The following is a 24,677-nucleotide window of genomic DNA, read 5'->3' on the forward strand; positions in this document are numbered from 1 at the left end:
TTTTCTGTTGCTTTCTCCCACACTCTGCCTTTTTCTGGCTTTCTTGTGCGTGTTGGGTTGAGAAGAGGAAGGGAGGTGGGATAGGCACCAGAAATGTTCCCTGCCCATGTGCCCAAATAGCCCCGGGGCTGGTAGGCTCTGCCCTTGCCCTCCCACCTTCCCCCATTTCCATCTGCTCTCCGTGCACGTGGAGGGGTGCTTCCTGTGGAAACCTGTGACTCCAGCTTTCGCTGTTTTCCACCTCGAACGTCATCCCGCAGCCACCGAAGGATGGTGGGGGGAGGCGCTGGGGCATGATGCACTGTCGTGCAGAATCAAGTGGGAGGAGGCAGGACCAGGATGGGAATGTGATCCGCAGCATCACTGCTTTGTCTCTGGAATAGTGGTTGCACCCTAGTCCGCACCAGAGACATGGCCCTGGGAAAGTCCTCAGGTACCCCACCCGCCTCTTCTTCCTGCTCCTGCCCGGCCCCAGGCACCCAAACCCCAACCTGTTCTGAGACTTTGAGAACATCTGAGCATCTGTCTAATGAGGCTGCTTTACTGAGGCCAAGGGCTGGGGCGGTGGAGGTGGGAAGGAGCCGTGGCAAAGGTGTGTGGGTAAGAGGGGTCGCTAAAGTGCTTGGGGAAGTTCGTGGGGAAGTGGAAGCCCTTTCCCTGGCTGCGTTTTGTTTTGTCTTCACTCCATTGCTTTCTTCTCTTCCGTCTATCCTCAGAGCAACTTATTTTAAGGCTTAGCTTCTATGGGGCACAGAGTTGAGGTCTTCCAGACTCCAGGCTCAATCCTAGCTTTGTCTCTCTTCTGCTGTGTGGGAAAGTGTTGACCCCTTCTGAGCCTCAGTTTCCTTCTTTGTAAAATGAGGATAAGAGGATTTACCTTCAGAGGGTGCTAAGGACTGAACGTGATTCAGTGCTGAGCATACATTAGTTACTATGACTAAAGGCACTTGGTGAGGAAAGCAAGGGCCTGGGATCTGAGGAGGACTCCAGGACGTTAGGAGGGTGTGGGGGTGATGGGACAACTTTGGACGGGCTAGATGTGGGGAGTGTGTGTGTCACCATCTGAGAGTGTCAGAGCAAGTGAATTCTGGGGAAAAGAGCCTATGTGCCCAGATTTCCAGCATGTCCGATGGCTCCTCTATATCGTGTCCTGGACTATGGGCTGTCGGAGACATCGAGCAATGAGGAGAACCTCTTGGCCCTGCTTGGAGGACAGGCCTACTCCCAAGAAAAGGAGGCTGGACAGAAGGCAGTTCATTCAAGTTTGGAGACTGCTGTGAACGCTTGTCATCAGGGAGGGCTTCCTGGAGGAGGAAGGCTCACGTGGACCTTGAATAATTTCATGCATTTGTTTAGCACATATTTATCCAGCCTCTCCTATGTACCAGACCTTGGGCTACAGAGATGAGTGATCTGGGGGGTCTTAGCCCTCCAAGTGTTCCCAGTGGGGGAAAGACATACAAAATGTTAATTATTCATCCACAGTGATGAATTGTCATAGTTACAGGGGCAACAGAAAGGAATGTGGGAGGGAATGAAGACCATCTTTGTCTAGGGATCTTGAGAATAGAAAGAAGAGAATAGAAGGGAGGGCATTCCAGGCAGAGGGAAGAGCTTATGTGAAGTCTCAAGTGTGAAAGAGGCTGGCCTTCTTGAAGGAAGGAGGGAAGTGGGGTGTGGCTGGGTCACGCAGTGTAGCATGTTACAGAGTGCTGTCACGTGCTTCAGCTCAGAGGGGGACAGCCATAGCAGGGTCAAGGACAAGTTCAAGTTGCCTTAATTCTCCACACCTGTTTCTTCCTCTGTGAAATGGGGACGATAATGGTAAAGGTTGCGGAGATCACATGAGATGGTGCCTGTAGACTTCCTGGCACAGTGTCTGCCACAAAAGGTACGTGCTCAGTGAGTGTTAGCTATTATTTGATCCTGACAACACCCCAGCAGGGCAGGTCAGGGGTTCTTATCATCATTTGAAGGTAAAACACTGAGGCCCAGAATGGGACTCACCCTGGGTCACTGGCCAGGAGCAGAGTTGGGTCTTGAACCCAAGTCATTTGCAAGTCTGCTGCCTGTCCCACTGCTCTGCGCCAGAGGACAGATGTGCATGGGGAGAGAATTCCAGGCCAGAGGAAGTGCATGAACATTTAGACCTCGTGGACAGCAGAGTGGTCTAGGCATCTGTTCGTGACCGTGACCGTGACCGTGACCGTGGGTGTGTGTGCATGTTTGTGTGTGAGTGTGAGCATGGGTGTCCATTCAAGGGGTGAGTCAGCATGGCTTGTGTGTGTGTGTGCACGCACGCACGTGTGTTTATACGCGGAAGGTGGGCATAGGCGTCTGTGCCAAGGCTGAGTCTCCGTGGCTCATGTATGTGTATGTGAGCCATGGGTGTCCATGTCTCTGGCCTGTAGGTGTGCACCTACTCCCCCCTCCCCTCCTGTTCCACCCTGGGCAGCTGGTGAGCTTGCCCTCAGAAGTCCATTCCCTCTCCGGCAGCTCCTCAGGGCATCTTAGCAGCCAGCGGCCCTGTTTGATTCTGTCCATCTATAAATCATGGCTTGCTGAGGAGATGAGAAGGAGTTGGGAGTGGGGGCAGAGCCCTGGCAAGGGACGGGGTCAGGTCTGCAGTTCACACCTGAAGCCCAGCCTGGCTTCCAACTGTTGCTCACCTTCACCCCCCAGCCCCATGCCTCAGCCCTCCCCATTCCTTGCCATAGGTGTTCACTGATGCTTGCTCTTGGTTAAGCCCTGGGCCAGGTCCTGGGGTAGGGATCAGGGGTGCACAAGATGGAATAAGACGTGACCCCTGGCTTCCGCTATACTGTGGGGAAAACTAAATGTGTATTCAGTATTTCATTCAACACATTGAGGGCCAACTCCATGCCTCAGATGTCTCTAATGCAGGGTTCGACGTGGTAATGCTACGATAATAGCTAGCATTTACTGCCTACTTATTCCGTGTCAGGCACTGTGCTAAGTGCATTCTTTGTGCTAATTCCTTTAAATCTCACAGTAGTGCTATGGGGCCTGTACTATCCCTGTTTACAGATGGGGAAACCAAGGCACACAGAGATGAGGTCACACAGCTTGGAAGAATAAGAATCCGAATTGCCTGACAGTCTGGCTCCAGAGCCCTGGCACTTAGTCACTGCACCTTAAAAGAAGGGTGCAGGCACAGTGTGACGGGAGCTCTGTGAAATTAATTCCCACTGGGGAGATTATGGAAGGCTTCCTGGAGGAGGTGCTTTTCATCTGGGTCTAGAAAAATCAGGACTTGTCAGTCAAAGATGGGCATGGGGGAGGACCAGAAGGGATCCTGGTGTGTGTGTGTGTGTGTGTGTGTGTGTGTGTGTGTGTGTGTGTGTGTGTGTGTGTGTTTAAAAGAGAGAGGCTCTCAAACTCTGTCACTGCAGCCCGTCCCATCTCTTCTATCCCATCTTGTTTGGGTGACAAGTGAGAAAACATATGCAAGCACTGGGCATTCAACAAATATTTACTGAGCACCTCCTGTGGGTTTGCCTGTCACAGAGGTTATCAGAATGAACAAAGCAGATACAGCCCCTACCTTCATAGTCTGGTACACAGTAGGCACTTAATAAATGGTAGCCTCTATTACTATCATTCCTAGAGGCTTGGGATTCCTCCTCACTCATTCATTCCACAAGCATTTATTGAGCACCTACTATATGCCTGGCTCTGTCCTTGGTGCTGGGAAGACAGCGGTGAACACGAGATTGAGCCCTGCCCTCATGGAGTTGATGCTCTAGAAGGGAAGGCTGTGTGTGGGCATCTTGTCCACCTTCAAAAGGGGGCCACCTCCTCAAGCACACAGGTTTTATTTACCCTGAGAGCTCCCAGTGGGGTGGCCTGGTCAGAACCATGGGCTATGCCCACAGCACCTGGCAAAGCCCACAGGACTCTACTGGATTGTCATTAATCTTGGGCTCTCATCGGTTGACATGGCCACCAAAGGCCTGGGCAGCGGGGCAGGGACATGCCTGAGTTTACATCTCACCTCCAGGCACCCCTGGGACTGGACCCCAGAGGCCTAGCTCTCCTTGTTCCTGGCTCACCCAGCCTCCCAGGTCTCCCCATGTCATCTGTCTGCCCTTGTCTGTGTCTCATCCCTGGGACCCAGATGTCTGCTCTGCCCAAGGATAGGTCGTGGAACTCAGCTCTGTCAAAGGCTGACTAGGGCTGCAATATTTTCTTTCCCCAAATGTTAATACTGCTGACGCTAAGGGGACTTGAAACCATGTATGTCATCCGAGGAAGGGTTAGAAGGGCCGGGGACAGCTTTGCCTGGAGAAGGCTGGAAGGGGACATGAGAGCTGTCAGCAAGGATTTGGAGGCCTGTCAGGTGGCAGCGGGAGCCGGCTTGTTCCCAGCAGCTCCAGAGGACAAGCTTAGGACCTTGGGGGGGAAGTTCCAGGGAGACAGACAGGGAGACAGATTGTGTCTCAGCTCAAGACACAGCAGCCCTAGCTACCAATGCCCATTTGTGGAGGGTCTGCATCCTGCAGAAGCAGCTTCCTGCCCCTGACAGGGCTGCCCAGGGCGTTGGCTCATTGACGAGGCCTGACTTCCAAGGTCCCTTGCAGCCCGAGACACAGTGACTCCGTGTTCTGGGAATGGTTTCACCCTGGCTGGCAGGCAAGAACAGGCTTGCCTCCCTTGACGGCAATATCGCGTGCAGGCCGAGGACATCGTGTCACTTTTGTTCACAGCATCGATGCAATTTGCACTGGCAAGCAGTTGTTTTACCCTGGATTCAAGGGCTGTCCAAGGGTTGCTTGGGGTAGGGGGCAGGGAATCTTTGGGGGAGGGGGCAGCTGGCTGGAAGATGACAGCATCCATTCATGCTGCATCTTCCCAGCCTGGTCTTCGCCATTTCACTCAATAATAATCCGTAGGGTTCCTAGGGTCACTGATCCAGGAGGGTTCAACTTTCCTTAGTAACACATCCCTTTCCTCAAATGGAACTTTCTGTGGAAGCCCAAGATGTGAAACAGGGAAACCATGCTGCTTTGGTTGAACAGGGCTTGAGGGGACACAGCCCCATTTACTCAGCATCCACCTCTGTGGCCCCTGAGAAATTCCTGGAAACCCTAGGTGTTCCAAAGAACACACCTGGAAAACCACTGACCACTCGCCTCTGCAGTGGGTGTGATGTCAAGACAAAGAATGTAGACTGTGAGTCAGACTGCCTGGGTTCGAGCCCTGGCTCCACCGCCTACTAGCTGAATGACCTTGGGCAAAGTACTTGAGCCCTCTGTACCTCAGTTTCCCCATCTTACAGATGGGGACAATCTTAATGCTCACCTCAGTTATTGTTGTGAAGACGAATTTGTTGCTGCATATGGAACACCTAGAACACCTGCTCCTCATCAGAGTGAGGAAGGATCAGCTCTCCACACATGAAGGCACCGATTCCAAGAGGTCGAGTGCCTTGCTCGTGGCCACACAGCTGGTTAGTGGCCAGAATAAGGCCTCAGCCTCATTCTCCTAGACTCCAAGCCCAGTGCTCATTCTCCATGCCCACAGAATACTAATTGCTTAAGATGGGCATTCCCTGGGTCTCTGGGGACCATTCAGAGGGACCCCTGGCTTTTGGGATTGACAGCCTCTGTCCTCAGGGGCTGTCCAGCCTAGAGCAGGGGTTGAAGAGCAGTTTTTGATGAGGATCTTGTCTGGCAAAGAGAGGAAGAGGCTCCAGGGAGGGAATTCCTTGGAGAATTGCCCCATGGCCAGAGATATGTGGGGGAGGGTGCATGCAGAAAGGGCACGAGGGCAGAGGAATCACCTGGACTCTGACCTCCTGCCACAGCTCCCAGCTCCTGAGCTCACTAACTCCCCCTCTGATCCTGCCCCTCCCCTGCTCAAAAACCCTCCATGGCTCCTACGGCCTGCAACCACAGGAAGCCCCTCGGCCTGGAAGACAAAGAAAGCCCCTCGCCATCAGGCCCTACTCTCATTCCCAGCCTGGTCTTCGCCACTTCACTCCCCATAACCTAGTCCAGCTCCTCAAGCCACACGCCTGACCCTTCTTCCCCTCTCATGCCTTTGCTCTCGCCGTTCCCTTGCCCAGACTGTCCTACCCTTGCCTCACATCCCCGACCCAGACCACACCAAATACCGCCTCCTCAGGAAAGCCTTCCCAGATAGCTCCCTAGTCCAGCAACCACTTCTTCATCTGTGTTTCCAGAGCTCTCTGTACACCTGAGAGGGAACTAACCCAAGAACCTTAATAATAATCCGTATCTACTGAGTACTACCATGGGGTGGGTGCCATTATTATCTTCACTTTATTTTTTTTTTTAATGTAGGGTTTTTTTTAAATAAATTTCTATTTTATTTATTTATTTTTGGCTGTGTTGAGTCTCCGTTGCTGCGTGTGGGCTTCCTCTAGCTGCGGCGAGCCGGGGGTCGGGGGTGGGGGCATACTCTTTGTTGCGGTGCGCGGGCTTCTCACTGTGGTGGCTTCTCTTGTTGCGGAGCACGGGCTCTAGGCGTGTGGGCTTCAGTAGTTGTGGCTCTCGGGCTCTAGAGCGCAGGCTCAGTAGTTGTGGCGCACAGGCTTAGGTGCTCCGTGGCATGTGGGATCTTCCCGGGACAGGGATCGAACCTGGGCCCCCTGCACTGGCAGGCGGACTTTTAACCACTGCGCCACCAGGGAAGTCTCTATTTTTTTATTTTTTCATTTTTGGCCGTGCCGCGCGGCATGCAGGATCTTAGTTCCCCACTCAGGGATCAAACCCGTGCCCTCTGCAGTGGAAGCTTCTTAACCACTGGACCGCCAGGGAAATCCCCTATCTTCACTTTATAAAGGAGAAAGTGGAGACACTGAGAGGTTAAGACACTTATTCAAGGCCACACAGCTATTGAGAAGCAGAGGCTGCAGTCACACTTGGGTCTTTTCTCAGGTATTTTGGGTGTTTTCTTGAGCCGCAGCCTGGGTGCTCTGCCAGTCCTGGTTCCAGGACACCCGACGTGCTAAGAAATAATAAGCTGAATTCTCACCTGTCCCCTGTGCCTCATGGTAGGTTCTTAATGGAGAGTGGTTGAAGAAAGCGCAGCCCAAGAATGGAATTTACTTTATTTAAAAGTGAGTTCAAGGGCTCCCCTGGTGGCGCAGTGGTTGAGAGTCCGCCTGCCGATGCAGGGGATGCAGGTTCGTGCCCCGGTCCGGGAAGATCCCACATGCCGCGGAGCGGCTGGGCCCGTGAGCCATGGCCGCCGAGCCTGCGCGTCTGGAGCCTGTGCTCCGCAACGGGAGAGGCCACAACAGTGAAAGGCCCACATACCGCGGAAAAAAAAAAAAAGGCCAATAAAAGTGAGTTCAACAAGGGAAGGTCTGCTCCCCCAGCCCACTTAGCACCCTGCCTCCCAGACCCTCCCCGTGGGGCAGGGGCAGCTTCCATGAAGAGAGCTAGAAAAAGCGCCGGCCCCATTCTCGGAAGGTACGTTCGCACACCTCTTTACCACAGGCCTGGGTCTGGGGGCCCTGGTGGTGTGCCCTGTGGTATTATGCATGCCCCCCCCACGCCCAGAAGCCTGGAGGTTAAAGATAGAGGCCTCCCATTTGGCCTGAGAACTGTGACAAATGTGGCCCCTCCAGCCTTGCCGAGCTGTGCTCCTCCACCCGAGGAAGGGAAAGGCAGGACCAGTTCCTCGGTGTCTGTGGACTGTCTGGATCAGAGCTCCCTGGTGCTGTGGGCCCTGAGGTTGACAGTGAACTGGTGCAGTGGCTTTCTGGGGACCGAGGCTGTGGACCTGGGATGGGAGGAAGCTTAGTTGGCCTGGCAGGTGGACAGGGAGGCGCCCAGCAAGGGTGGCTTTTTCCCACAGCTCAGAGGCTCTGGAGGTTGCGGAGGGAGGGGTGGGGCCCAATCAGGATTCTGGGGAGAGCGGGCAGCAGACTGGCTGCCCAGGGCACTGGAGTGGTGGTGGGAGGTGGCCCGAGGGCCCTGAGAACAGGGGATGACTGCCTGGCCCTCCTTCATGAGGCCCCGCAGCAAAAGCATGAGACACCCAGACGCCCAGAAGCTAAAACCGAAGGAACCAGGACCAGACAGATCTTGTCAACTCTTAATTACCACCATCGCTGAAACCGAAAAGCCTAAGCAGGCTCCTCTGTAAATAAACAGAGTCTCCTTGACTTTAAGACGCATCCCCACCGTACACATATTTACAAAGCACATGTGATCTATGCCGGTCTCTGTCGACTCTCCCCCACATGACAATTTCCGGTCAAGTTTTGCCTTCCTTACATTTGCTTTGGGCTCCTGTTTACAGCCACCTGTGAGGAGGGAGGGAGGAGGTTCAATCTGCATTTACGGGGGGAGAAAACTGAGCTGTTAGGAGACTAAAGCCACACAGCTAGCAAGTGGTGGGATTGGCACAGAAACCCGGGGTTTTGCTCCCAGGGCAAGTCCATCAAGGTTTCCACTCCGAAAGCATAGGACCCCCGAGCTGTTAGAATGGAAGCTGTGGGGCAGCCCCTGGGAACATTTAGGACATTGCCAGCCAACAAAGGTGGGGCTGAGCCGATGGGGTGGGAGGACTGGAGGCGAGCTCAGGGGCTAGGGCATGGGAGGACAGGGTGTGCAGAGGCCAGTTGGGTGGACTTGCAGCCCAAAAAATGCTGAGCTAAAGGGGATGAGAACAGGTCAGAGCGTTCCCGAGATTCCCTCTTTGACTATAAATGTAGCTGTTGAGCCTTGGGCAACACTTAAGAGGGTCTGTCAGTGCCTGTGGGGCAGATGTCCTCAGAGGGTCTATGGGAACTAACGCTTTGGGCAAATTCGATTGGGGTTGTAGCTCCGGGTATGTGTGGGGGGCTGGGGGATGGAAGCATGCCACGCAGAAGCGGTGGCTCTTTTAGAGGCATTTGAAAGCCCGGTGGGTGAGGCCTGGCTAGGCCAAGGGCACACTTGGCCTCTCCCTTCGAGGGTGGGAAGTTTGGGGGATGGTGCGGACCCCACGCAGGGCTCGTGCAGTGAGGAACTGGGAGAGACCTGCCTGGAGACTCCCATTTTACAGATGAGGAAAGTGAGATGGAGAGAGAGGAAGAGACTTCCCAAGGTCAGCCAGCAAGGCAGAGCCGGGAGTAGAACTTGGGGCGCAGAGCTCCCCGTGTGGGCAGGGTGGTTGTCCCCGGGGGCTCTGGGCTGAGGAAAGGTAGCTGGCCCTGGCCAGTGAGGGTCTGACCTGTGTGTGTCCTCTCCAGGGGCGCCCACCCGCGATGTCCTGCTGGTCTCTGCCATCATCACCGTCAGCCTTAGCGTCACTGTCGTCCTCTGCGGCCTCTGCTACTGGTGTCAGCGCAAACTGGTGAGGCTCCCAAGGGCCCCGGGGACGGGGACGGGGCCTGGCCCTGCCCCCACCCCCCCTCAATTACAGCCTCGTGAACACTCTCAAGGGCGCGCGCAGATGACCCACTTGCCCACATAGGCACACTTCCGTGGAAACTCACACCACACGCACGCCCGCGCAGACTGAGAATCGAGGCCCCCTCCCACACAGCTCCGAGCGCCCCGTGCCCTCCGCCCGCGGCCCCCAGCACAGGGCTGGGCGTGGCCGAGCTGGGCCTCCTGTCCAATGAGGAGGCTCCGCCTGACCCGCCCCCCCCCCCCCCCCCCGCGCCCGCACATCCATCCTGGTTCTGAGGGTTTGTACAAGCACAAATGACTTCTTTTCATTTTTAACGAGGGCTGGGAAATTAACGAGCAGGATTAGGCCATCAGTAAGTAAGGAGACCATCAGGAGGGGCATTCATCACCGGAGGAGCTGGGCTGAGCCGCCCTCCCTGCGCCCCGGCAGCTCCCGGAGTGGGGCTGAGCCTCGAGAGCCCTACTCAACCCCCGTCCTGCTGCCCCAGCTTAGAAGTGCGATGGGGACTTTGGGGACTGCAGGGGGGACCCCCGAAGGTGGGCCCAGAGGTGTCCCAGGTGTGGGGCCTTTGCGGGCTTAGGTGAAGAAGGGTCCCTGGCAGGCACCTTCCATGCCCCAGATTGAGAACGGTGGGAGTGAGGGCAGGGTGCCGCATCTGGGAGCCCCATTCTCTCCCTGCCCGGCCACAGAGGGGCGGGGGGCGCGGTGGGGGGAAGGGCTGTGGCCATGGGTGCTGTGTAGGCGGGGGCTCAGTGCCTTAGTCCTAAAGAAGAGAAGGGGGCGGATGCTCCTGGGGAGGGCCCAAGAGGCCCATAACACGACGTGCTTCCTTCAGGAAAGGCAAACCCGGGAAATGGGAGTGTGATCCTTCATCCCGGGATGCTCAGCTTCAGGCAGCTCCTTTCCCTGGAGACGAGCCAGGGAGAAGGCCAGCCCTGCCCCACGTGTGAGTGTGTGCGAGTGTGTGTGTGACTCGGGCCCACTGCTTGCATGCAGGTGCCAGACTGGCTGCCCTGCATTGTTCCTGGATTTCCTGTCTCTCTGTCTGTCTCAGAATTTCAGGGGAGGTGGAGGAGGGGCTTGGCCACGTGCTTGTGTGTGCGAATGTCCTCAGAGGCTTGGGAGTGGCTGAGCGTGCACTGCAGCCCTGTGCGTCTCGTTGCAGGGCCCGTTCGGCTGTCTGTCTGTCTGTATTTGAAGGCAGGGGAGGGTTGTATGAACAGGCGCTGCTGGTGACCTTGAGTGGGGGTCTTTTGGGCTAAGGGTGTCGACTTCGAGGGCATTGGTACAGTGTGTGTGTGTGTGTGTGTGTGTGTGTCTGTCTGTTTGGCCCTGTATGGTGGGATGTGGATCATCTCATCAGATCCCCACGTTAAGTGCTGCAGTGTGTGTGTGTGTGTTTGTTGAGAGCCCTACCCCCACTCACCTGGAGACAGGAGTTCAGAGATGACAGCTTTTGTAGCAGGTGGGGGGCTGTCAGTGCAGTAAGTGCCTTGGGAAGCTGAGAGCTGCAGAACCTTCCCTGGCCCAGCCCCTCCTCCCAGCCTCCAGCCAGAACTTCCTCAGGGGTCCAGACCACAGTATGTCCCTCTTGACTTGCTCCTCTGAGCTGTTGATAGAACGTTACTTTGCCTAGGACACCCCAATCCTGCCACCCCCTTCCAACCCCTGGTCTCAGAAGCCAGGGAGCTTTTTGTCCAGGCTGTCTCCATGCTCCGTGGAAGGGGCTTTGAAATGCTCCCCCTGCACAGTTGCTGGGCTCTCCTTGCCTGCCTGTCCCCTCAGCAGCAGTGACGTGATACCTGACAGCCCAGATCCCATTTCCAAACATTAATAACTTCCTTAATCTCCAACTGGCTTTTTCCGGATCAGCCTGGCCAACCCCCTCCCTGATAAGCAGGCTTGGGGGATTGGCCTCCTTTGGAGCTGTTTTATGTCTCCTGGACCCCACCTGGGGTTCCTATCGTTACCCCATTAACTTCCCCTGACCCCCAAGGCAAGTCCTGCCCTGGTTTCTGTCCCCCGTGTGCCCCAGCTCCTCTGCAAAGGGGTCCTTGCAGCTGGGGGGGAAGCCTCTCTGAGCTGTGGAAGGAAGAGGGACAGGCAGAAGCTCCCAGAACGCCCTGGGTGAACCAGGTGCCGGGCCTTGGGGAAGGGGCAACGGTCCAGCCTTCGAAGAGGCTGCTGACCAGAGCAAGTTCCCTGAAGACGAGGAAGAAAGAGGAGAAGGGGTGAGGGGTGGGACAGGGGGGCTCTCAGCTGGGTGCTCCCTGCCCCACGCTGCCGCATCTGCTGGAGAACGGGGTGCGGGGCTCCTGCCTGAGGGTCCTGCCCAAGAAGGGCCCTTGGCCACCAGGGAGGGGCTCCAGGCTCCTGATCTTCCCAGCTGGAACTAGGAATTGTTTGGGATTTGAACTTCTGGGTAATGATGGGAGGGACCGGAGTTGAGCTGAGAGAGGGCAGCTTTTGTGGACCCAGGGGATCCAGCAGCCCTGTTTTTTAACTCTTAAAGTTCTGGCTCAGAGGTAACGGCCTGAGGCTTGGACCCCTGGGTGGGTGGGGCTTCCAGTTAATGGATTTGGGGAACTGCCGGGTACCAGGTTCCACACCAAGTACCAGAGCCCATACAGTCCCTGCCACTGGGGCCTACGTTCCCAGGGGTGGGAGCTGAAGTAGGTAAGCAGAGTAATAATATCTGTGATGAGAAGCTTGAAGGGTGAGGGACCCAGGGCTGATCCAGTGACATCACACCATTTCGGACAGGAGGGGAAAGGGAGGCTGCAGAGGGCAAGGGACGTGAGCAGGGTGACCTGGAGAATGTGGGGCACTGCTGGGACAGGACCCTGGCACCCCTGAGACATAGGGGTACTGGAGGTGGCATGAGGGCCCTCCCCCCACCTCCACCCCCTTCCTGGGAGCTCCGCTGTTGTTCTCCCTAAACAGGCGGCTCCAGTCCCCGGAAGGGGCTGCAGCTGGCAGGAGCGTCGGGGAACGCGGCTGTGCGGCTTTTATTTTGCTTTAGGGAGGATGCAATAATTGACTGTTGTGGCTGTGGTCTTGGCTCACATGACGGGATGTTGGAGGAATGTGTGCCTGCGTGTGCGCGTGCGTGTGCATGTGCGTGTGCATGTGTGTGTGTCTCTGACCCCACTCGGCTGGGCAGGGGCAGGCCAGCGCCCAGTGGGAGACAGTTCCGGCCCCTGCACAGCCCCCTTCCCCCGCCCAGGCCCGTGGCCCCTGGGTGTGCGTGAGGACGTTTGGTTGTAGCCAGGAATGCTAATGGTGCCGGGCTCTGTGTGAGCTAAATTTAGAAACCCAAACCGAAAAGGTGAACGGTGCTCCCCTTCCTGGCAGCAGGCCCTGTCACCGCCGCAGCCCTTCCTCTAGCCAGGGCACCTGGCACGCCCACCCCGTCCGTCATCCTGCCCTGCCGCACCCTCCACTCGCGCGGGTTGAGGAAGAGCCAGGCTGCCCCCGGCCCCAGCGTCAGTGGGCAGCCTCGCTTCCCAAGGCTGCCTTCCTGTGAAGGAGGGTGCTCAGGCCCTGCCCTGCCTCACGGGCCCAGGGCAGGAGGGACCCCAGGGAGCCCCCAGACAGTGACGGACATGGCCCCGGCAGGACTGGGCACAGGCCCTCTCCCCACCCCTGCCACTCACGTCACTGGCCACTGCCAACCTTGCCCTGCAGGATGCCACCCCACCATCTGGGGGCAGTGACGTGGCCAGTGGGACGTGGCCAGGCACCTGAGAGCCGTCTGTCCACGGCAGAGGGAGATATGCTTCTGGGAGGCGAGCCAGAGCCCCAGGAGACAGGCAGATGGGAGGGACCTCATCCCTAGGGGTCAGGGATGGGGTGCAGGTCAAGGGGGCAGGCCAAGTCCTAGAGCCCGATGGGGCCCAGGAGTTGCCCACCAGGGATCAGGGATTGGTAGGGCTGGCACCCCAAGGCGGTGACACCCTCACACATTGGCCCCAGACCTTGTTGCCAAGGCTGGGCTCCAATGTACTCCCCTCCTCCCAGGGCCCCGTTCTGGGGAGGCAGGGAGAGTCCAGCCCTGTCTCCCAGGGGTGACCCTGGTGCTGTCTCCACAGGGCAAACGCTACAAGAACTCCTTGGAGACGGTGGGCACGCCAGACTCAGGGCGCGGGCGCAGCGAGAAGAAGGCCATCAAGTAGGTGCCAGGCTTCGAGTTTGGGGTGGGGCACGCAGGCAACCCAAGTGGGAGGACCACCCCCGCAGATCTGGCCACACACACGTTTCCCCCTCACAACCTGCTGCCTTGCTCTCTCCCCAGCCCAGTCCCATACACCCACTCCCAGCACCTCAGGGTGGCCCAGGGCTCCGCCTTTCCTGCCTGTGCCTCCCAGACCCTCACAGTGTTCCAGGGCCCCCAGCCCTGTGTTCTGGCTGCTCTCGCTCCCAGCACCGTCTGCCTCTTCCCTCAACCCCGGGTGCCGCTTCCTCCTTCCAACCCTCACATCACACACATGCTGTCCCCAAGCCCTGCCTAACTCCCCTGCACCTCCGAGCTCCTCCCCCAGCCCTGGGGCTGGGGAGCCCCTCTCTGGGGGTGGGTGGTGGCGGCTCAGACTCTTTCCTCAGACCCCACCAATGTTCTGAGGGTAACCTGGAGGAAGGACGGGCAAAAACCCTGGGGACCCCAGCAGGACCCAGTGTTGGTCTGCTCAGGGAAAGCAGAGCGATGGGGACACTCCCCTCCCCTGTCACGCCCGGTCCCCACTGCACATCTTGCTGCCTCTGGCTCGCCCCGGTTTCCCCATTTGGCTCTGAGATCCGTCTTCAGGTCGGCAGGTCTGCCTTGCACTGCAGACCACCTGCAGACCCCTGCTGAGGGTCACTGGAAGACGCTGGGAGAAGGTTCTCACCTGGTTGGGGGCTCTGGGAACAGGGCAGTAGGGGTGGGGCTCTCCCTAGAGGGCTCTGTACCCTTTGGCCAATGGCTTGGCCCTTTCCTCTCTGCTTCTTGGCCTAGGCCTTCACGGGGAGGCTGCTGGACGCCCCTCCATCTTAGCCTGCCAGCCAAGGGCTCCGCCTGGAAGCGGGGCCTCCCCCAGCCTCCCTGCCCCACCCTGCCTCCTTCAACTCAAGGCCCCAGCCGCGCCTGCCCATGCCTTCCCTCCTGCCCTTCCCCTGGTCCATCTTCCCCTCTTCCTACTTCCCTCCTTCCTCTCCCCTTCTCCTGAGGGCTCCCTCCCTGCCCCTCGTCGGCCCCCCTCCTCTTTTTGCATCTCTTGCTCTGACCCTGTTTGGGGCCTTCGCAGAAGCTGTGGGTGTGTGCCTCTTGGGGGGCGGGTAAGTGAAGGGGTGGGCCAGGCTGAGGCTGGGCTTGGGAGGAGGCTGCGGGGAGCCTTTGAAGCTCGGTTTGGTTGCAGGCTCTCCAGTCTTCAAAGCCGAGAGCTGGCAGGTCTCAGGGGCTGTGGCAGAGCCCAGGCCCCAGGCTTTCTGAAGAGGGGAGGGACCACATGGCGGGAGCACGGGGCCAGCCCGGCACCTGCCACCTCCAGGCCAGGCCTCTAACCGAGTTTGCAGCCACGGTCTGGGCCAGAGAGCCTGTCTCTGCCAGCTGACCATCAGCTTCCTGGATAAGGCTGTGTGTGTACTAGATAGACCTAAAAAGGGCCCACAAGAGAAGCGGAGAGGGGGCAGTGGGGCGGGGAGCAGGCTCTGCAGGCTCTCTAAGAGAAAGTGAGGGCAACAGTAGGTCGTCCCCTGCCTCTCTGTGGCCCTGCAGTCCCTGCCCCCTCCTACCCTGCCGAGCTTTCAGACCCTCTGCCCCAAGGGAAGGACGCCACCTTTCTTGTCTATATGCCCCCAGGTTCCTAGGCCTTTGCCTCTTCCCTGGGCCCAAAGCCAGTCGAGTGGCAGGAAGCAGGGTTTACCTGCTGCACAATCTCCCCCTGGGCTTAGGACCTCCTCCAAAAGGATCGTGTTATCAAGGATTCTGCGAAGCTGCATTCTTTAATACTGTTTCTCAAACTGTGTTCCTCAGAGCGCTTGTGCCCCATAAAAGATTAATAGTGATCCCATGAATTAAGGGTTCCATGACCAACTAAGTTTGGGAAACACTTATATTCTAGGGTTGGATGGCCCTCGATTTTGGAGATCTGGAGCGGGCAGGGGGAGAGAGGCCTTCCAACTGCTCCGTCTCTCTGTTACACTAGGGGAGGGGGCCAAAGGATGTCTCTGGTGGAAATAGGGAATAGGCTCTTCTGTGGAGGGGGCCTCCCCAGGGAGACCCCCCCCCAGTAGGGTTCCATCCCAGTGGACTGTTCTGCCTCTCCCACCTCCGGCACCCACTGCCCCTGTGAGCTGGCTCAGGGCTTTAGCCTTGGACCCTGTGCACAGAGTCTCCTGTGAGATGTTTCCAAGGTGCTCTCTGGACTGGCAGAGACTGACCACACCAGGGAGGCCCAAGGGGGCCCTGCCCACCCTCAGCCCAGGGCCACTGTCTCCTCCTGGCCTGTGGGGACAGCTCAGCTTCTCTCCCTCTTTCTCTCCTTTGTTCCCGAGTCTCAGGCTGAGAACCAAGGTTGAGGTCAAACTCTGGGGGTGGTGTGGGGGAGAAGCAGGTCCCCCAAGAACACGTTTCCTCCATCCTCAGGGGGTGTGCCTCCCGACAGTGGCCTCTCCCGAGCAGGGCTCTCACCTTGCCCTTGAGCAGTGGCATGGCCTCAGCACACGCCAGGCCCACCCCTGACTCTCCTCCCCAGGCCCCTTCCCATAGACGCATTCCTGAGGGCTCAGGCGTGGCTCCTTTCCAGAATGTTCCTTTGGCCTGGGAGTTGCCCTCCTTTCCCTGTGCTCCCAGTTCTGCTCTTCGGGGTCCCAGGAGCCTGACGAGCTGGTGAAGCCCCTGGTCCTCCTGGGGTTTCCAGGCCATGCCTTCTGCTGAGGCTTCTGTTGCCCTCCTCCATTGGAGGTCCCTGCCTTCTCTGTGCTTCTAGCATATCTGCTTCTTTGGTAGGACATGTCACAGAACAGGAGGGGGTGGGGAGACTGGGGTACACGTTCCCTTCCAGACCCAGCAGCTCCAGTTTGGAAAAGGACAGGGGCAGGCCAGGTGCATGCCAAGGGCTGGAGGCTGAGTCTGCCCATCAGTCCCCCCAGAGAAAGGCAGGCTTCCTCTGCACAGGCCCAGGCCTCCACGTGAAGGGCCCCCCCGTGACCTGCAGACAACCACCAGGTCAGAGGCCTGGAGACGCTTCCCTTTGCTGGGGTGACCCAGCCACCACTTTTGCAATGAGCAGAGAATGCCTTCTGTTCAGCTGAGATCTGGCCAATCTTCTGTGAAGGCCGCATCCCAGGCTTTCCCGAGGCCGGGAGAGAACAGAGGAGGCCAGGGGGACCTCAGGCCAGTGGGAGGAAGAGAGCCTGGCAGGGAGCTGGGCCTGTCCCAAGAGTGGCTCCGTTAGGTAGCTGGAAGGGGGCAGAACTTCAGGTCTTCCAGAACTGGGGCCTCAACCCCGGCATGGGAGAGCGGATGGCTCAGCGGTTACAGCCAGCCTTCGGGTTCGACAGGCAGGGAGACTGAGGCCCAGCACGTGGGCAGCAGGGTCTGATCTACCTTTCAGCAATCTCCAGCCAGAAGCCAGCACCCTGTCCTCCGCCCACTCCCCACGCCATCGCCATCCCAGCCCAGGCCGTGTCCCCGGCCCCCCCTCCCCCTCCGCTCCCCCTCCCCTCTTCTCTCACCATCTTTCTCTCTCCCACCAGCTTCCCGGTGCGAGGCTCCAGTCTGCCCGCCTGCAGCTCGCCTCCTTGCACGCGGCTTCTCCCGCCCTGGAGCGTGTGCGCGTGTGTGTGTGCGCGTGCGCCCGTGCGTGTGCCACCCGCCTCTCTTCCCCTCACAGGAGCCGACCCCGGCCAGCCCCACCCTCCGTGCCCCGGGCCCGGCCCCTCTGCCCGCCACACAGGACTTGCAGTTCTTGTTTCTTCTTGTATCTCCCTGTTTTCTCCCCTCTCTCTCTGCCCCTCCAGTGATCTAGACAGAGACTTTTGGAATAACAATGAGAGCACAGTGCAGCAGAAATGGAGCTCCTACCCTCCCAAGGAGTTTATTCTAAACATTTCACCCTACGCCCCTTATGGCGACCCACGACTGTCCCTCAAGTGAGTGACTTTACCTGGTTTGATCATATGTACCGAGTATCCGAGTATCCGCGCACGCCCTCCTTCCCCCCATCCCACCCGGCCCCTCACTTCTCCTGCTCCTGCCCCCCTCCCCACCCGCGCACCCCATGGGCAGGCTGACCATGGAGACGAGCAACCCCTCCTGACCCCCCTCGCCTGCCTGCCCCTCCCCTGTCCCCTCCCCCAGGGCTAGCCACCAGGAGCACCCCTTCCGCGGCCACACCCGGCCCCCCAGCTGGTCCCCGTGGCCCCCGGCCCATTCTGTGCAGTCAGGATGGGGTTGCCCGTTTTTGGTCCCTCCCTCTCGGTGTGGCTCGCTTCCTCCTCCCTGCTGTGTGCTGCTGCCCTGGCTGCTCTGGCGGTGGTCGGTGGTCGTGGCGGTGGTAGCGGTGATGGTGGTGGTGCTGATGGACTCTGACTAACACAGCTTTCTCTCTCTCCCTGCCTTGGGGCCTCCTGGCCTGGACAGCCCGCTCTTCCTCCGTCGTTAACCCTTCGTTGTCCTGTGGGATAGACTTGGAGGTGGCTGTCCTCCCCCCACCCCCGCCGCCCCAGCCCCAGGCGGTGGGGAGGGGCCCCCCTCCACTGTCGTGGTGCGTTGCTCTCCGACCCCAGCCCGCCCGGTCCCCTCTCTCCTCTCTGCAGGCTCCGCTGGTGACCCATCTGCAGTGCTGATGTCTCTCTCTCTCTCTCTCTCTCTCTCTCTCTCTCTGTCGTCTCTTGTCCGTCTGTCTCTCTCCTCCTCCTCTCTCACTGTCTCTTTCTTCCTTTTATCTGTCGTTGTTTTTCCCCCTCTTACCCCCCCATCCCCACCCCCACGTGTGGCCTGCCCTCTGTCCCCCTACCGCCACCCCCGGTGCCCCTCTGGACCGGCTGCCTCGTGGTGCCTCCAGTGGCACCCTCCTGGCTGGCGCCAAAGTGGCTGCCGCTGCGGGGCTGGCAGTGGAGCGGGAAGGCCGGCTGGGGGAGAAGCTGGCGCCGGTGCCGCCACCCGGAGAGGACGCCTTGAGAAGCGGCGGCGCTGCCCCCAGCGAGCCGGGCAGCGGTGGCAAGGCGGGGAGAGGCCGCTGGCGGATGGTGCAGAGCCACCTGGCCGCCGGGAAGCTCAACTTGTCCAAGTGAGTGATGGCCCCACGGCCGCCAGAGCCGTGAGCTCAGGCCTGCCCCCGCCAGCGTGGACAGCAGGACCCCTGGCATGCCCGCTGCTGCCCCCAGAGGTGCCGTCCTCGGCCCCTGGCTCATCTCATCCCTTCACGAGACTCCCATCATCCTTGCCATCGGGCACGACTAACTCAGCCATGCACTGTGCATCTCAGCCTCCGGCTGCTGCCCCATCAGTTTCTTTCTTTGCCAGTGACCAGGTCATTCCATTTTCTGCCCCCAGGGCAGCTTCATTTCAGTCCTTGGGTCATCCCATCCTCTTTGATTGGCCGCTCCATCTCAGCCTCCATGGGCATCAGGCTGCTGTTGTTAGCCATTGGACCATCCATCCCTGGGGAGCTGGCCCGCTCTCAGCCTGTTTTCTGCCACTCATCTGCCACCGGGCTTTCCCTCTTGCAGCCAGCAGATGGCTCTAGACCCAGGGGTTAAGCCATTTCATTTTGACTCTCAGGCGACTCCATTGGCTTGTCCCAGTCTTGCTTGCACCGTGACACCATCTGTTCCACAGGGCAACCCTGAGCAGCCGGGATGTCCCCATTGGCTCATCCTCATCTCGGCCATCCCCATTGGCTGTCCCAGTCTTGGTCAGTGAGCGGTCCCTCTCTCAGCTGTTGGGATTGTGTGTTCTTGGAGGTTGGGTTGTTGAGCCCTAGCTAACTTCTCTTTTCTGACGAAGGTGGTCTGGACATCAGACAGAAGAGCTGTTTCCTTTTTAGTAACTGTCTGAGCTGGCCAAACAGTCAGTCCCTCCCTGGGAGCAGCAGACATAGGGTTGGCTCCTGTTCTCAGCAGACAGTATGTTCTCCCCTCCCACCATGGGGCAGCCTTGTTCTCATCTTGGCTCTTAGAACCTTCCATTTCCCCATAGCTGAGCCTTCCGGGCTCTAAATCCTTTGAACTATGACCGTTCTCACCCATTGGGATCTAGGTTCCATTTTCAGCTTTTAGAACTGCCTCGTTCCCAGCTAGTGGAGAAGCCTCTCACTTAGAAGGCCAACAGCCCTGACCCCTTCTTAGCGGCTGGGCTGGTTCTCTTTAGAAAGCCTGTGGTTCCCGCCATTGGGACCACCAAGGGCCACCATGCTGAGACCTCATTTGCTTGTTGGCCTGAGGGAGCACGAGCAGATTTCTCCCCGACACTGAGCCTCCGGAGAACCCCAGAGGGAAGCCCCACACCCCCTCAGAGAACCAGGCCCGGTGCCCCACCCACGCCAGGTGGCTTTGGCCACAGACTCCAGGCTGGCTGAGGCCTCCCCGCCATCCACTGGCTCCAGGCCTGGAGGAACCGATTTTACTTTCCTGTGACTGAGAGGTTGTAAGTTGGACTAATTTGGGATGTGACAGAAAACCAAAATGAGGTCAAGCACGGAGGAGGAGACGGCAGCCCAAGTGCCATCCACCCGCTTCCTCGGCCTGACCCCCGGGAGCTGTGGGCCTCCCTGGCCAGCCAGGCCTGCGCCTGCCTCTGGTGGTCGCCCTGATTCCAGGCCTGAGCCAGGCAAGGCTGCTGCTCCTTCCAAGACCCCAGCTAAAGCCCTGTTTTGCTGTTCTCTCTTTCTTCCTTCCTTCCTTCTTTCCTTTTCTTTTCTTTCTTTCTTTCTTTGTTTCTTTTTCTTTTCTTTCTTTCTTTTTCTCTTTACTATTCTCCGACTTTCTCTCCCTCTTTTGCTCTCACTCTTCTTCTCTCTTTCTCTCTCTCAGCGCACAGGGGCAGCCTAACTGTTGTCCTTTTGATTCCCAGGATAGGCTCAGGGAGTGAGCCAGGCTGAGGTCTGGTTGCAGTGGTGAAAGTGGCTCCAAGGGCCCTGGGGCCTCCCTCGGGCAGCTCGGGGGTACCACGGCTGCCCTGTGGCTCTAGACCAGGAGGTAGCAAGCTATCTCTATAAAAGGCCTGATAGGGAAGAGGCTTTGCAAGTCACATAGTCTCTTTTATGACTACTCAACCCCAGCCTTGTAGCCCCAAAACAGCCACAGACAGGATGTAAATTAATGACAATGGCTGTATTCCAGTAAAACTTTATTTACAAAAACAAGTGACGGTCCAGATTTGGCCCACAGGCTATAGCTTGCCAATCCCTGCCCTAGACAACTGGAATGGAAGATGGAGGGAAGGAACAGAAGAAGTGGAGGTTGGGCCCTCTGAGGCTGTGGCCCTGCATGCGCTGAAATCTCTGGCCAGGAGACAAAGCAGACAGGTTGCCTGGGGAGGCCAGGGGTCTCTGACTCCTTCTATCTCCACCTCCTGAGACATTTGCAGCTTCCACTGGCAAGGGAGCATCCTTCCCTGGGCCTGACCTCATTGGTCCCCGTGGCAACCGTGTGATGGAGGCAACTCAAGAATTTTTACCCCGTTTTACAGAAGAGGAAACGGAGAGGTGGACTCCCTTTTCCAAAGTCCCACAGTTAAGAAGCGGCAGAGATGGGCTTTGAACCCTGGGTCTCTCTCACCTCTGATGAGCCGTGTCCTGTCTCCTGTCTGTCCTTGCCCTGTTCCCAGCGTGTTTCAGAGATCCTGGTGGCCCATTAGGCAGGTGCACAGAGGACAGGATAATTACCCTGTTCTTTGTCAGAACCGTGGTAAAGTGGCCAGCCAGGTGGTTTCCCTGCGTCCCCTCCTCTGACTGGGAGTCATTCCCAAGATCCCGGGAATTGACACTAAGCCTCAGAAACAAGGAACCCCAGAAGGAGGGCAAAGATCTGCGCCAGAGCCTGAACCCTAAGTCAGCGCCAGCCACAGGGCAGAGGTCCGGGAGCCCGAGGACGCGCCCCAGCGTCTGAGGACAAAGCATGAGAATCGTTGGCTTCCGCTGACTCACCACGCATTACTAGGCCAGCTCTGGGCTGGCCTGGATTTCCTCGCGTCCCCAAACGCCAGTAGTACTTAGAACGCAGAGGCAGACTTTCCCGGGGTCCCCCAGTGAGACAGCGGGAGGGGGTGGCCCAGCTCCCTCCACCCCCTCCCAGGCCAACATGACAGGCAGCCGCAGGGCCCTGGGACCTACCTTCACCACGCAGCCTCCGCATCTCCCGCGGCCCCACCCAGACCATCAGACAGGAGGTATCGGGCACTAGCTGAGCCAGGGCCAGGGCGGGCGCGGGGGTGGGGGGTGGGGGGGCGGGTCTGCTGGGCGGGGCCTCAGGGTGGGCGCGGGGCTCCGCAGCCGCCTGGCTGAGGGGGTGGCAGCGGCGACGGCAGTGGCGACAACTCCGATGGAGGCCCGGCGAGGGCCGGCAGAGCGCGCCCCATCCTGGGGCCTCCTCGTCCTGGCTCTAGGCTTCTTTCTCCTCCACTGTGATCCCTTCACCTGCTTCTCCTTTCTCTCCTCTCCTCCACCCGCCCCAAGTTTCGAGGACTCCACCCTGTCCACGACCACTACCCTTGAGTCTATCCCCAGCTCCACGGGAGAGCCGAAATGCCAGCGACCCTGCACTCTGATGCGGCAGCAGAGCCTGCAGCAGCCGCTAAGCCAGCACCAGCGGGGCCGGCAGACCAGCCAGCCCACCACCAGCCAGAGCCTGGGCCAGCTGCAGGCCCACGCGGCCTCCGTGCCGGGCGCCAACTCTCGGGCCTACGGCCGGGGCCAGGCTCGGCAGGGCTCCTCGGCCGGCTCCAAGTACCGGCCGGCCGGCGGCCGCAGCCGCTCCAACCCAGGCAGCTGGGACCACGTGGTGGGGCAGATTCGAAACCGAGGCTTGGACATGAAATCCTTCCTGTAAGTCCCCCCCTTGAGTGGCCCGGCCCCCCACCCCCCGCTCCCCGACCCAGCCTCTTTCCTCCCTGTCTCCTTGGGAGTGGCTGGCCCAGAACGATCTTAGCCCTCCATCTCCGAGGCAGGGTGCCCAGCAGACTCCGCTGCCCCCTCCCCAGCCTCCTGTGGCTTGCGGCTCGTGCCTAAAGCCCCCCCGTGGAAGGACTTGTATCTGAGCCACCCCTCTGAGGACTCCAGCCCCGCTTGGTGCCCCCAGGGCTTGGAGAAGTTCCTCCCTGAAGTCAGTGGAGACACTAGGGGATGTTGCTGAGGTCCCCGCGTCTGTCTCTCCCCTTCCCAGCCAGTCCCAGGCTCGCCTGGCCTCCCTCCCCTCCCTGCTCTCCTGTGACCTCTCTCCTCCTCTCCTCCCAAACCTGGCCTCCTTCACTCCATCCGTCAGGCCTCGCCTCCTCCCCTCCAGTTTCCGTCTTCCCTGTAACCCAACTCTGCTCATCTTCCTGCCGCCACTTCCTCCCTCCCTCCCTCCCACTTCCCCTGTCCCTGCTGTGGGCCCTGTCCTCTGCCTCTCTGACCTTTTGTAGCCACCTGCCCTCCAGCTCCCTCCCTGGCTCCCGCCATGACCCATTCCCTGAGGACAAACCTCGGATGTTCCCCCGAAGCTTTAGAAAATGTTTCTGAATCAGAGCCCTCTTTCGCGTGTACAGGTCAGAGAAGTAACAAGACACCCTCGGTGTCTGGCCTTAGCCATTCCCCTCTGCTGTGTGTGTTACCCCAGCCCCCCACCGTGTGCCCCACGTGCCCCGCCCTCACTGGTAGAGCCCTGCCCAGGGTGCCCTCTCCCTAGTGTCCCTCTGGGCATCTACACTCACTCTCAGAGCCCAGGACAGGCCTGGGCTTCAGTCCCTGACATCACCTCCTTCCTCTGGCCTAACGTGACCTTCCTTCCAGGCTCTGGGGATTATTCTCATCACCCAGGTCTTTCCTGGGAGCACTTTTCACGGAGCAGGAGACCAGCACACTAAGCCTGGGAGAGGAGAAAGGGAGGAGGAAGGGGAAGGCCAAGGTCAAGGCCCAGCTCATTGGCAAGATGTGGGGATTCTGAAGGCAAACAAGTCCCCAGAGCATCCTGCCTCTCTGGCTGAGACCCCAGCCCGAAAGGGTGGTCGGGAGTGCTGCCCCTGGAAGGAGCGCCCCAACGGAAGACACCCCACCACGCCAGCTTCCCATACCCGTGCAAGTGGCCTGTGGCCCTGGCCAGGCAGGACATGCTGCCTGTGACTCTACTTGGCAAAACCGGGCAGTGCATCTGTTGGGGCTTTACCCCAGCCAAGGACCCTTGTGAATCCAGCTGGATGCCTGCATGAGACAAGATGCCCAGCAGAGCCTCCTGGCCTCCAGGTGGCGGTTTGTCCCGGGACGGATGCCATGGCACCAGCGTGGATTAGGAGAGTGGTGGGCATTGGTTCTGCTGTGGCTTGAACAGAGCTGAGAACCAGCCAGAAGCCTGCAACCCTCTGCTCCTCCTGACTGCAGGCTGCTCTCTGCACAGCCATCCGCCTGCCTTGCATTCTAGCAGCCATCACATGGGGGCAAGGGCTGTGCCTGGGCTCTGGGAAGAAAAGAACCAGCGGCAGGAAAGCCCCAGGGTACCCACTCTTCCCCGCCTCTCTAGCTGGCGAAGATTTGCTAGCATCACTCATGTGCCAGCATCTTTGTCTGCGCTTCTTCTGCCCACCGCAGCTTTCGTGCCCCTCACCTGCTGGCCACCTCCAGAGCTCTCCTCACCCCCCTACCTCTTCCACCTGTAGTCCCTCACAGCAGGGGTCAGCAAACTTTTTCTGTAAAGGACCAGATTCTAAACAATTTAGGCTCTGAGGGACACATGTGGTCTCAATCACATTTTTTTTTAAACAATCCTTTAAAAAGGTACAAACCATTCTTAGCTTGTGGGCTGTACAAAATCAGGCCACCAGCTGTAGTTTGCCGGCCCCTGACCCCCGCCTTACAGTTTAGCTGGCGTGCTTCTGACGCCCTCCTCTTGCCCCAAATGCTGGTGGCCCAGGTAGAGAGTCAGGGTGAGAAGGCTAGCCAGGGCCCCCCGAGATCCCACCCCCACCCCTTGCAGGGAGAAGGCATTCCTCCTGCTTCGTGGGTGTGACTCCTCTCAACACCACTAGCTTCTCCCCCAAATCTCCACCTCTTGCCCTTCATTCTCGCCCCTGCGCCCCGTGATGCCACGGAGAACGACAAATCGGGAACTTA

General features: G+C 58.8%; 1 protein-coding gene across 1 annotated transcript in view; it reads left to right on the forward strand.

Annotated features, from left to right (window-relative positions):
- Positions 1-1,129: 1,129 nt before the first annotated feature.
- SYT7 (synaptotagmin 7) overlaps positions 1,130-24,677 on the forward strand; it is a 42,317-nt gene continuing 18,769 nt past the window's right edge. The window contains exons 1-6 of the mRNA XM_060105138.1: positions 1,130-1,262; positions 9,230-9,333; positions 13,485-13,564; positions 17,392-17,523; positions 18,438-18,662; positions 22,050-22,418. Of these exons, the coding sequence (XP_059961121.1) occupies positions 1,130-1,262; positions 9,230-9,333; positions 13,485-13,564; positions 17,392-17,523; positions 18,438-18,662; positions 22,050-22,418 (1,043 nt within the window). The remainder of the gene's footprint in view (positions 1,263-9,229; positions 9,334-13,484; positions 13,565-17,391; positions 17,524-18,437; positions 18,663-22,049; positions 22,419-24,677) is intronic.

The sequence above is a fragment of the Mesoplodon densirostris genome, chromosome 7, assembly GCF_025265405.1.
Source record: "Mesoplodon densirostris isolate mMesDen1 chromosome 7, mMesDen1 primary haplotype, whole genome shotgun sequence".
Lineage (NCBI taxonomy): Eukaryota > Metazoa > Chordata > Mammalia > Artiodactyla > Ziphiidae > Mesoplodon > Mesoplodon densirostris.